Raw genomic sequence first — 13,227 nt, 5'->3', positions numbered from 1 at the left:
CTGGCTCACTTTACATCAGAAAATAAATAAACTCTGGGAGCTGGGCAATTAAAAAAAAAACCTACTGTTGCCATCCAGCTTTCCCTAAATATACGATTAAATGTGATTTATTTGTAGATATAAAATATAAGTCCAGCTCAAGGCCCACATATTTCCCAGGGAAGACGGCTTGGGCTCTGGCTGGCGAAAATAATTTAGGTTCGTGCAATAAATAAGTGTGGAGGGGTCAGCTGCATACAGTGTTGGGGAGGTGCTAGGGCCGGACTTCCCAGGGGACAGTGGTCAGCCCCCACTCCACCACAGACCTTAATTTCAAGGGACTCATCCCCCCTCCAATCCCCACATCAGGACTGTAGTGTCACCTATCACAATGGTCATCTCCATTGCCCCTTCTCTGGCTGGCCAGCTCCTCACCTCATCTGTTTGTGTCACCTCCTCTCTCCTTCAGCTTCTCTTTCCTTACCACATAGCTGTCTCCAGAGCCAGGGAGGCTCTCCTGCCACTTTGTTAGGTCCCTGTGTCCTATCCCCCCTGTGAAGTCCGTGCTTGGAATGTTCTTTGGGCAGCTGTGAGAAGGCCCATTTGGGCTTGCAGCTCAACTACTCGGTATTGAGTAGCCTTGGGCAGGTTTTTTGTTTTGTTTTGTTTTGTTTTTTTTTTTTTTTTTTTGCCCGACAGCTTCCCCATGTGTCAACTGAGCTTAATTAGCCTGGGAAAGTCTGACATTCCCAGGTCCCAAGCAGAGTTGGGAGGCTTTTTTGAGTTCTGCTTCACAGGGTGGCGTGGCAGCCCCACAAGGCCACACCTACTCCTGAGTCCTGGGAGGGTCGGAAGGGCATGCTGGCACATTCCAAAGCCTCTCCCACCAGCTCTTCTCGCCATTTCTATACCCCCTCCCTTCCAATCTGAGACAGACTTTCAACCCAGGGAAACCCAGAACCCCAACGCCCTCCCCCCAACTTAGCAAAGGTGCCCCTTCCCAGGGCCATCAGGTCCCAGTCTGAGGGCCTGCAAGAGTTAGAAAGAGCCCAGGAAAGGAATGTGAAGACATCACAGTGGGTAGCGGTGGCAGATAAAACGGGAGACCGCGAGAGGAAGGCACTCAGGCACTTTGGGAAGGGAAGTTTTCCAGGGGTAGGGCGGGTACTAGGAGCAGGGGGCAGGGTCAGGAGCAGGGGAGGGGCCTGGCGTCGACTTGACGATAGTGATGACGCTGGCGGGTGCCACCAGCGCCGCGGGCCCACGGGCGGCGGCCACGGAGCGCGCGAAGCCCTGCAGCGCCTCACACTTGCCGCGCAGCGCGTCGAGCTCCAGGCGCATGGCGGCGTTCTCGCGCGCCAGCTTGTCCACCTCGCGCTCCAGCTCCGACTTCTGCTTCTGCAGCTCCTCCTTCTGGCACACGCGCTTCACGCGGCAACTGGCCGCGTAGCCGCGGTTCTTGAGTGTGCGGCGCCGCTGCTTCAGCCGGGTCACCTCCTCCGCCGACAGCCCGCGCAGGTTGCGGTTCAGCTCGCGCACTGACAGCCCCATCAGCGCCTCATCCGACAGGTGCGGTGTGTTCTCGCTCAGCTCGCGCTTGACCTGTGGGGCCATGGGGAAACAGAGGCACATGGGGATACCACCCTATTTCCCAGTGCGCCCTCCTCTCCCCATTTTGGAGGTTACTGGACTTGAGCCAAGACCTTGAAGGTGAGCTGAACCAGCGTCTTCACACAGGAGGCTACCAGGGCCTCAAACTACACAAGCGTCAAAACCTGGACCTAGCTGAGAAACCGAGCCTGGAAAGCCCCTCGCAACGGGAAGTGACCTGACCCGTAAGCCCCGTCGCTGCCGAGTCCCCTCCGGGGCTTCCAGGAAGGAAAGGGGAATTGAGATGTCGCTGCTCTACCAGGAGCTGCAGCAGAGAGAGCCTGCCGGAGCTAGCGCCTCACCTTCAGGGCTTTGCTGGATAAGGGATCCACGGACATTTTCGCAGAAGGTGCCCTCTGGGCTGGAGGCCTAGGAGAGAAAGAAGTTCAGGGTCACCCTTGGTTGGTTCGTTCACGTTTTTGTGTAAAATCCAACCTCCATACCCTGGCATTCAAGGCACCTGTTTCAGAATTCATATCAACTTCCTCTGACCCCAACAGTCCAGCCTTTGCTCCTGCTGTCCCTGTACTGCCCCAACTCCCCCATGGTGACTCCTCATCTAGGCCTCTGCCCAATGCCACCTTTTCAGAGCTGTCTTCTCTGGCCACCTCCCATCCCACTTGATGGTTTGTCCCTTCTAGCCCCTTCTCCACCAAAGCACCAGTTTCACCACAGCCTCACCACACCAGGGTCAGTGCCTGTATACACTAGGTACTCAACAAATGTGAACTGGTCCTGCTCATGATTTTCCCACATGGGCCAGGGCATGCATGTTTTGGGTTTCTTTCCTTTGTTTGTTTTTCGAGACAGGGTTTCTCTGTGTAGCCTTGGCTGTCCTGGATTCACTTTGTAGAGCAGGCTGGTTCTTTCCATTTTTTTTTTTTAATTTACATTTATGTTTACTAGTCAGGTACACCAGAGCCATTGCAATTGACAGTTGTGTGGAGGTCAGAGGGTAATACACAGGAGTCAGTGTATTTTCCTTCCACCTGTGTGGTAGGGGCTGGGGGGCGGAATCCATTTCAGATCCTTCAGCTTGGCAGCAAGCCCCTTTGCCCACACAGCCATCTCACGTGTGGCATTTGCCCAGGCTGGCCTCAAACTCACTATCCTGCTGCCTCAGCCTCTTGAGTGCTGAGATTACAGGCTGCCAACAGAAATGTGCCCAAATCCGTGCAGGTCAACGAGCACCCCATCAAGATGCAGCCCCCAAGTCTCCTTTCCAGCAGCATTTGTCCAAGGTCGTATTTTAGAAAGATTTCCCCAAACTGCCCGGAGTCTACCCACCAGGAATTCAGCATGGTCCTAAAGCAGTGGTTCTCACCGTCCTAACCTTTAATACAATTTCTCATGTTGTGGTGACAAGCCCCCCGCCACCACCACCATACAATTATTTTCATTGCTACCTCCTAACTGTAACTTTGCCACTGTTATGAATCATAATGCAAATATCTGATATGCAGGATGCCTGATGCATGGTGACTCCTATAAAAGGGTTGCCCGACCCACAGGTTAAGCACCACTGGTCTAGAGAGAACAGCAGCTATCCCCAAGCCTAAAGCCAGCCCATCCATCCCCAAAGCCTTCCCCGTGATCCTGGGAGCCTCACACTCCTTCAATGACTTTTTCCTGATTAGCCGGCACTGGGGAGACAGGTGAATAAAAACCCCTGGAGGGAAGCTGGTGTGGTGGTGAACATCTGTATCCCAGCACTCAAGAGGGAGAGGACCAAGAAAGACGTCAAGACCAGTGGTGGCTACATAGCAAGTTTGAGGCCAGCCTGGTTATACGAGACCCTGTTACATAAATGTTCTTAACCTCGGAGCCATCTATCTCTCTAACCCTTCTCCTTTCTTCTTTGTAGTGGGGTGAAGGAGAGATAAACCTGTTTTTTAGGATCCCAAGTATGGGATCAGAACGTCTCGTGAGAGAGCTGAAAAGATCCCGTGAACAGACTCTAGGAGGAGCTATATAAATGAGCCCAGACTGGAGGCGGGGCTTTTTGGAGACTTTCGATAGTTTTGGCTGTTCATCACTGCACTTTGAGATGCTCCTAGAGAGAACCACTCAAGGGAAGGCTTCAGGGCTCTGACTCCTGCTGAGGTTCTGGGTTCTGGTTACTCCAGGTTCCAGCAGAAGAAATCCTGCTGATTACGTCAGGAGAATTGTTCCTCAGAACTGATATCCTTACGGTTTTGTTATTGTGTTCCTTAATCCTCTTTTCCTATGGTTTTGGTTAGTCAGGCTATAAGTGACATATGCTCAGTTACTAAGTTGTTAATAAAATATATTGGTTAAAAATATTGAGCCTACACTGGGGATGGAACATATGGTACACAGGCAGGCCTGCAGAAAAATACTCATGCAAATGAAATAAACATTAAGAATTTAAGAGGGAGGACAGGCGTAGCAGTGCACACCTTTAATCCCAGCACTGGGGAGGCAAAGGCAGGCAGATCACTCTGAGTTTGAAGTCAGCCTGGTCTACAAAGTGAGTCCAGGACAGCCAGAGATACACATAGAGAAACCTTGTCAAGAGAAACCAAAAAGAAAAAGAAAAAAAGAAAAAGAAAGAAAGAAAAGAAAAAGGCTGGGCGTGGTGGTGCACGCCTTTAATCTCAGCACTGGGGAGGCAGAGGCAGGTGGATCTCTGTGAGTTCAAGGCCAGTCTGGTCTACAAAATGAGTCCAGGACGGCCAAGGCTGCACAGAGAAACCCTGTCTCAGAAAAGAAAGGAAGGAAGGAAGGAAGAATTTAAGAGGTCTAGAGTTTGGATCCCCAAGATCCATGTAAATGCAGGGAGAGTGTGGTACCCCACCTGTAATCCCAGCATGGGCCAGGTGGAGATGGGCAACCTAGCTAGCTAGGCTAGTCCAACCAAAGGCCACAGCAATCCAGAAGGATGCTCTGTGCCAACCTAACACTCACATCTCACACCGAGTCTGTAGCACACTCATATGCATGCAGCGTCTTGCCCAGTGTCAGCCCTGTGAGGATGGTCCCTCTCCAGCAGTAGGGACCTTGTCGAGTCCTCATTGGTTTCTCCAGGGCTGAGAACAGGATCTGGCCAGAGAAGATGCTCACGTGGCAACTGTGGAGTTCTCAGTGTGACTCAGGCCTGAGGTGGGCACAATCTGGAGCTTCTGAGGAACTCCCACCAGATCAGTGGTCTAGCAGCTCAGTCAGCAGGAAGGAGTAGGGCAGGAAAGGGAAGTTGGCCATCCAAGACACTGTTCTGAACTGAAACAGCTACTGTAGTCCCAAGGCTGGCAGTGTTTTACAAGGTCTGCTGGGGAATAGAGGCTCAGGCCAAGGATCCCAGCACTCAGGAGACAAACAGAAAGGTCAAAAGTTCATTACTGCTAGATCATGAATTCCAAGCCAGCCTGGGCTACATGTGACACTGTCTCAAGAAATCAAAATAAAACAAAATTTAAAAAGCCACCAAGTGGGCATGGTAGCACATGCCTTTAATCCCATCGCTTGAGAGACAGAGGCAGGCAGATCTCTGAGTTCCGGGCCAGCCTGGTCTACAAAGCGAGTCTAGGATGGCAAAGCTACACAGAGAAACCCTGTCTTGAAAAACAAACAAACAAACAAAAAGAGCCACCAAACCAGGCATGATGGGAAGGTTGAAGCAGGAAGAGCTTTAGTTCATCCTTGGCTACATATCAAGTTCAAGGCCAGGCTGGCCTATGTAGCTAGACCCTCCCACCATGCCTCTTAGGATGTAGCCAGAAGAAGCTGTGCCTGGGGCCTGGACCAGGACTTGGGCAGATCTAGGCTCCGATGCTGATTTGGGTGAAGGACTCTACTTGACTTTACAGGAGAGCCTAGAACTTAACTATCCTCCTGCCTCAGTCACCTGAGTGGTGGGATTACAAGTGTGGTGGGCCATTATGCCCGGTTGCAGTGGCATTTCTTTAAACAGTCCCCTGCCTGAGTCACACACTGGGGGGTTCGGGGGTGGGGGTGGTACCTGTCCACCGAGAAAATCGAACATGTCATGGGCCACGTGGACACCTCCCATGGGTCCCATTGATTCCCTACTAGGCAGAAGACAGAGTCCAGGCATCCACGCAGGCCCAGCCCCACCCTGCTTCCACCAGCCTGCTGTCCTCCATCTGCCTCCAGCCTGCAGGGATCTCTTTCACTTCCTCTCCCACTCTTGCCCTCTCACCTCCAGATCACCCCCACCCTCTGACACCTCTCCTCTATGCCCTCAGTTGGTCCGCCAGGTTCCCGCTCACCCTCTGTCCCAGGGCAGGAAGCCCTCCCTGACTCATAGGTCTTGCTGGGTGCCCTCTGTCCCCCAGCCCTTCTCCCTTGGTGGTGTAACTATTCTATTTCCTTGCTGTCCCTATACCAGACAGCTGAGTCAGCCCTGGGTGTTTGAGGCTGCCCAGCCAAGGCCCAACAGGGGCAGGGAGCAGACAACGGGGAGGTGGGGGCAGTTGGTTTGGAATTTCTGTCATGGTGACCCAGCTGGTCAGTGTCCCCGGGCAAGTTCCAAAACTAACTTAGGGGAACACAGTGTGAGTGAAACCTGCTAAGTAGCCGCCTCATCCTTCCCCTTGTCAGCTGCCTCCCTGTGGGGGCAGATATCACAGGTGCCAGGAGAATTGGAGCAAGCATAGGGACCCTCCCATGTGACCTTTGGCCCAGACCAGGACATGGGGTACTGGGCAGGAGGCAAGCCTAGAGTTTGAATCCTGTCTGTGTTTTCTCCAGGCTGTGTGACCTGAGGTGGTAGCTGGGTCTCTACTGTCCCATCTGTAGAGTGGGACAAGGGTTTCCACAGTTATAGTGGAAGCTTGTCATACAAACAGAAGGACAGAGAACATCTGGGAACTTAGTAAAGTTGCTGAGCCTCACCAAGTGTCAGGGCTGCAGCCAGCTCTGTGGGCTTGCTCCGAGCCAGCATGGCCAGCCAGGGTCACCTAAAGTACTGCGTGTAGGAAAAGGCCTAGAAAGTACCCCAAGTTAGCGATCTGAGTGAGCACGTCTCTTGCTAGAAGCCACACAGATGCCCGTCAGCAATTGGGGCAGGATTCTGATTCTGACACTCAGGATGACTCCCCCTCCCCCGAGGCACCCCCAGACAGAGTTTCTTTATGTAGCCTCGGCTGTCCTGGAACTTGCTCTGTAGACCAGGCTAGCCTTGAACTCAGAGATCTGCCTGCCTCTGCCTCCCGAATCCTGGGATTAAAGCGTGCGCCACCACATCCTGCCTTCAGGACTGAGTCTAGATCCTTTCCTCCATCGTCTTCCTGATAACACAGTCAGGTAATGCCCAGCGAGGGTGACAGAGGAGACACAGCCACACAGGGCAGAGCCCAGACTGAAGCTACACTGACTGAGCCAGACAGCTCTGCACAGTATGCCCTCTGAACAGTATGCTATTTTCTGAGCCCTGTTTCCTCACTTCTGTGAAGAGAAAACAACTTGGACTGTGTTGTGCCTGGGTTAGGTTGGCTAGGGATGGGACATGCAAGTGACACCACATATCCAGGCCTTCTTTGCCAGTTCTGCAGAGCTGAACTGGGGGAGGGGGGAGGTGCCGATAACTGCTTAGTCAAAAACACTCTGAGGCACAGGCTAACTAAGACCTGCTGGGTGCTGAGAACTGGGATGCAGTGCCTGGCCACAGACCCTGGCAGTGTAGCCTGGCTCCTGAGTCGACAGTCCTTCCTGAACCTGGTCTCGCTGCTTGTAGAGTGGAGTCGGTGTGTAAAATGCAAGCCTCTTAGGTCCAGTCAGAGTCGGACTTGGTTGGCTGAGCACAGACAACTCTAATCAGTCCCTTGTTTCCAGTGAGATGAAACAGCCCCCTGAATCTTTCAAAACTTCCCTGATTTCTTCACACAGCCAGTGCCGCCCCCACCCCCCAGTGATGGGACTGCAGCCTCTCTCTTTGCAGACAGTGAGTGCTCGGCCTTAGGAGGGCTGGGACCTGCCCATCCTCCTCCCTCCCACCAACCCCCATTCTAGCCTCAGGCCCCTCAGTGGCATCCTAGAAGTCCACAGAGGCCCGCATCTGCCCAGGAATGTCCTAGCTCAGCAGTCAAGCCAGTCACAGAGGGAAAGTCCCAACAGGAGAAAGGGGATTTTCCCATCACCTTCACCTTTCAGCTCCCAGCATCAGGGGCCCCAGTTTCTAGAACACAAGGCACCAGTTGCCCTGACCAAAGGACCCCACCCTCAAGGCTTCCCTTCTTCCTGGGGAAGCCAGCAGGGCCAACTCCAGGTCTGAGGTTCCTAGTATTCTTCGGAGACCCAGGAGTGAGCTCATTCTTGGGGACATGACGGCTGCCTAGCCAGGGGCCATGGCCTTCCTGTCCCTGTCTCTGGCCCCTTGCTGTACACCCGAGACATCCTGCAGACGGCCCACCCACTGGCATGGGCTCCTCTCTGGCTGCTGAGCCATAGTGCTTACTTGGTGAGGACAGAGGGAAAAAATGTGTTTGCCTGGGTCTTGGCAGCACACGCGGGGCGCCTCCTCCCTGCCGGAAGAGCACAAGACTGAGAGAACTGAGCAGTGCAGGGAAGCAGCAGGCTGGGGTCACAGCAACCCCATTCTGCTACCCACACCGTCACCGTGTGACTTCAGGTTGTCACTCCTGTTCTCTGGGCCTGGATTTCCCAACATGTCCAACCTCCCCTGAGCCTAAGGTAGACACCCAGCAATGACAATGTTTTACAGCAGCAGATTCCGGCCCAGCATAAAACTCCAAAGCCTCCAGCAGGGTGGAAGCACTGGCGGGAAAGGAAAGGGAACCCCGGAGGGCCTCCTGGAGGCAGAAGCAGGACAGCACCAGTAGCCAGCCTACCAGCCCTGACCTCCTTTCTCCTCCACCTTGCACAGCTGGGGGCCATTTCCTCTTCCAGCCAGACCAAGAGCGAAGCGGCCTCACCACTGCCCTACAGGCTCCTTTGCCTCCACCTCCACTCTCGTCAAAGGGGGTCACTAGAGACACACACCTACAAACTTGGCCATGTTTGGCTTGTTTCAAGACCTCGTACTAGTTGGGTGTGGTCACGTACACCGTGGTCGGTCGAAACCCTCAGGAGGCAGAGCAGGGAACACCAGAAGTCCAAAGCCAGCTCAGGCTACACAGGACCCTATACACACACACACACACACACACACACACACACACACACACACACACACAAAACAAAAACAAAAAACTGAGCTAGAGAGATGGCTCAGTAGTTAAGAGCACTTGTTGCTCTTGCAGAGGCTCTACGTTCTATCCTCAGCACCATATCAAGTGGGTCATTCCTGCCTGTAACTACAATATCAGGGACCTGACACCACCTGGCCTCCACCGGCATCCGTACTTATGTGGAACACATGCATTTCCTAAGGCACAAACATCTACTTAAAGAAAAAGTGAGTTTAAAAAAAAAAAATCAACACCATGGAGCCCATGCTTCATCTGCCCCAGGCCAGGAAGAAGCCTTCAGCTGTTAACATGTTCCCTCCACGCCCCCAGCATCTTTGTTGCTAATCACCAACAAATAAACGGAGTGGATTTCCTAATGACTACTGGCCCAAAGGAACACAGTCTCTGTGTGTGAAGGAGGAACTCGCCTGCACCCTGAGGGACCTGCTCACATGGAGGCGGGGGGGGGGGGGGGGGGGCACAGAAGGGGGTGGTGGAATTCCTTCAAACCTCCTACAGTCCACAGTCTTGCTTTCTGCTTGCTTCCCTGGATCCTGGGGTCCTCTTTCTATCTGTGTCACTGAGCTCAAGGACACACACCCATTGCTTATTTCCTCACCTATCCACATATCCAAGAAGCACCTACTGTATGCCTGGCCCTGTGTTGATTCCCGAGGGCCCAAAGAGGAATCATAGCCCTTGTCCTTGCAATCCCAGAGTCGCCGGCAGCCACCTACTCCCTAGCCTCTGCCCCAGGGAAACCTCCATGATAGCTCTGGCTAAAATAGGAGCCCTGTTACTACTTAGGCCACGTGACTCTCCCATCTCAGCAGCTGCTCTGTATTTACGTCTTTGGCTCTTTTATTTGTTTCCCGGAAGGCAGTCAGTATCTGGCTCTGCCTGTTCGTCTCACCCCCAGTGTCCAGCCCAGGGTTTGACCATCAGCAAGGCTTCCTGACACATTGAGATGGGAGCCAGTGGCCCCACACTACCACAGCCACACCTTCCTTCCTGCCTCGATGACTGCACATCCCCTCACACTGTAAGTCTAAAGAAATCCTCCCCTCCAAAATAAGGTGGAGAGATGGCTCAGTGACGAAGAGCAGCACCCACATGATGGTTCACAACTACCCGTAACTACAACCTCAAAAAATCCAAGACCGCCGGGCAGTGGTGGCGCACGCCTTTGATCCCAGCACTTGGGAGGCAGAGGCAGGTGGATCTCCCTGAGTTCGAGGCCAGCCTGGATTACACAGCGAGTTCCAGGACAGCCAGAGCTGTTACATGAGAAACCCTGTCTCGGAAAAAAAAAAAAAAAAAAGAAAGAAAGAAATCCAAGATCCTCTTCTGACCTCTGCTGGCACTAGGCACACACACACACACACACACACACACACACACACACACACACACACTGCAAACACATACATGCAGGCAAAACAGATTTTTTTTTTTAAGCATAATTTAGGGATACTGGGCCTCAACAGACCCCTGGGGATTCAAAGGGAAACAATGTTTCAATACTAAGTTTCCATCTGTCAGCCGCTTCCCTCACCTCTGACCCCCCAGTCCTGGGGTGGGGAATGTTTCCTGATCAGGTGTGAGGGTGGACCCACCTGATTCCTGTGGTCCTGGCCACAAACCCCCAACCCCCAACTCTATGGACTCGGTGGCTCCAGGCCTAACAGGCTGTGCACCGCAGCTGCCTGAGCCTCTCCTGACATCCTGCTGCACACAGAGACACTGGAGTCCCCACAGTGGCAGCAGAGCTCACTGGGCTCAAAGTTAACATTTCTATCCTTTGGCAAGCCCAGCTGCCAGACCGTGGGAGACCGAAAGTCTAGGGGGGGGGGGGTCACAGGGTTCCCAGAACCAGCCATCCTTCAGGTTGCTGGCCTACACCAGTGTTTTCTTTCTTTCTTTTCTTTTTTCTTTCTTTTTTTTTTTTTTTTGGAGATAGTTTCTCTGTGTAGCCTTGGCTGTCCTGGACTCACTTTGTAGGCCAGGCTGTCCTGGAACTCACAGAGATCTGCCTGCCTCTGCCTCCTGACTGCTGGAATTAAAGGCATGCTCAGCAGCTGCCACCCCCTGGCTACAGGTGTTTTCCTGCAGTGCTCCCCTCCCACATTAACCCTTCCCTCAGGAAGACCAGGGAATAGCACTGCCAGCTAGCTGATCTTGCTGATCTGGGTACTCCCGATAGTTGATCCAGTCTTTCACAAGCCCTGGGGTCCAGAAGTCCATCTGAGAACTGAAACTACCAGGAGCCCGGCAAGCAGGACCCAGGAGGTGCAGCCTCAGACACCTACACCAGCCACAATAGCCACCAGAGTAGCCTGGGAGCCTTGCCTTCCCCAATCACAGTCGGCCACAGGTTTTCTGGCCCTCCCAGTTTCTCCAGAGGAATGGGACAATCCAGGGATGAATAACGCATACTGAGCCAGAAAACCTGGGGCCAAGGAAGGACTTCCACGCACTAGGTAACCAGATCCACTAGGTGGCCAGGAGAAAGCTGGCTCGCTCACCTCTTCTCTATTTTAAGGCTGCAGGCACCCGCGCTGGGCAAGGAACAAACACTGATGTCACATGGCTCCAACCAGGGGAAACTCCGGAGACAACTGGGGCCGGGCAGTCCCGGCTGGTGGAAGGGGGGAGGATAGCAGAGGGTGGAGAAGAGGGAAGGAAAAAAAAAAATTCCAGACCTGGCGTGACCACCGACTGGGCCACTTCCTTCACTCGGCTCCTTATTCCGCATTTGCTCCAGTGGACACCCGTGCGCACCCACTTCAAGGTACACCGGGCTAGTGTCAGTCTCCAGGGAGCGCGTGCGGCCACACACAAACACAAACCCCGAAGTACACGGTGCGCACGCAGCCCGAGGAACCCAGGGCGCTCCCAGCGAACACACGCGCACGCACGCCAGCGGGGGACGTAAACAAACCGCGCACACACGGTGCTGGGCGCGGCTCCAGGGACTGTTCTCACCGAGTCACGTACGTGCACGCCCCGCCCCCGCCCCCGCCCCGGCTTCCTCCCGGGCTCGCGCACCGCCTCCCAGCCAGCCCCTCTAAGGCCCCGCGGTGAGCAGATGCTCAGGGGGCGCCGATGCCGCAGGCCCACGCGCGGCCCAGGAACCACCCGGAGGACACATTCCTGGCGCTCGGTCCCCGGCTCTGACTCGTCCTTACCGTTCTCCGCCAGGCCCGGCGCTCCGCGCGCGGTTGTCGCGGCTGTCTCGGTGGCGGTCCCAGGCCACTCTGGAGCCCCCACTCCTCTCCGATCGGGACCGCAGTTCACTGGAAACCGGGTTCCACGCACCGCCGCTCCGAGTTTTGTTATTGAGCGGACGGCGCAGGGGGCCTGAGCCGCGCGCAGTTGTAAGGCGAGCTTCCCGGAATTACTCACGCACAGGATTCCTTTCATTCATAAAAACCCAGTCATGCAGTGACGTCACCACCCCTGCCTCCAGCCGGCCCCCAAGCGGCAACCAAGAGCTAAGGCCCCGCCCCCAGTAGGCTGGGCTCTAGAGGCCCACAGCCAGAGCCCGCAAGGTTCTCAGTTCTGGGGACTGTGTCCTTTGGATACATTCACGTGACGCCTATCGAGAAGGACGTGGGTGGAGATGTCACTTGCTTCACTTTACGGTTCACTGTCTGGCCTCATTTCTCTTCGATCTACACCCTTTGCCCAGATGATCTCATCCAGTCTTGTGATTTTAAGTGCGGGCTCTGTACCTGTGAGCTCTAGGTTTGTATTCCCACAGCCACAGCAACTGCCTGTCCTGGGCCTTCACAGGTCTTCTCCAGCCTTCTTCAGCCTTACTTCCACTCGCCCAAATGACACCTGCTTCCTCCATGTGGGTAAAGGTGCTTGTCACTAACTGACTGCTGGAGTTCGGTCTCCACAACTTAAAGGATAGAAGGAGACAACTGATTCCTGAAAGCTGACCTCTGACCCCCACGTACTTGTGGTGGTATATGTGCACTCACACACAGACACATAACAAATAAACGAATTTAACATAACATAACATAAAAGTTATAAATAAAAAAGACTTTTAAAAAAATTTAACTCTGGGCTGGAGAGATGGCTTAGAGGTTAGGAGCACTGCCTGCTCTTCCAGAGGTCATGAGTTCAATTTCCGGCAACCACATGGTGGCTCACAACCATTTACAATGTGATCTGATGTCCTCTTCTGGCATGCATACATGCAGGCAGAGCACTGTATACATAATAAATAAATTTTTAAAAATAAATAAAATAAAAAATTTAACTCTGATTCCTGGCACAGTGGTGCATACCTATAATCCCAGCACTCAGGGAGGGGGAGGCAGGCAGATCTCTCTTGAGTTGGAGGCCAGCCCGGTCCACAAAGCAGTCCAGGACAGCCAAGGCTACACAGAGAAACCCTGCCTCAAAACAAAACAAA

General features: G+C 53.8%; 1 protein-coding gene across 3 annotated transcripts; it reads right to left on the bottom strand.

Annotated features, from left to right (window-relative positions):
* Positions 1-628: 628 nt before the first annotated feature.
* On the bottom strand, positions 629-12,181 carry Maff (MAF bZIP transcription factor F). 3 transcript variants are annotated; one of them, XM_051159974.1, is made up of 3 exons: positions 11,987-12,181; positions 1,932-1,998; positions 629-1,581 (listed from the first exon to the last, which is right to left on the bottom strand). In XM_051159974.1, the coding sequence occupies exons 2-3, from the start codon at positions 1,965-1,967 to the stop codon at positions 1,147-1,149; spliced, it is 471 nt and encodes a 156-aa protein (XP_051015931.1). In that variant the 5' UTR covers positions 1,968-1,998; positions 11,987-12,181; the 3' UTR covers positions 629-1,146. The 3 variants fall into 3 exon arrangements, with proteins under 3 accessions (XP_051015931.1, XP_051015930.1, XP_051015932.1); XM_051159973.1 differs by lacking the exon at positions 11,987-12,181 and adding an exon at positions 11,501-11,795; XM_051159975.1 differs by lacking the exon at positions 11,987-12,181 and adding an exon at positions 11,324-11,493.
* Between the last annotated feature and the right edge of the window lie 1,046 nt (positions 12,182-13,227).

The sequence above is a fragment of the Acomys russatus genome, chromosome 17, assembly GCF_903995435.1.
Source record: "Acomys russatus chromosome 17, mAcoRus1.1, whole genome shotgun sequence".
NCBI lineage: Eukaryota > Metazoa > Chordata > Mammalia > Rodentia > Muridae > Acomys > Acomys russatus.
This window is presented reverse-complemented; position numbering and strand designations above follow the sequence as displayed.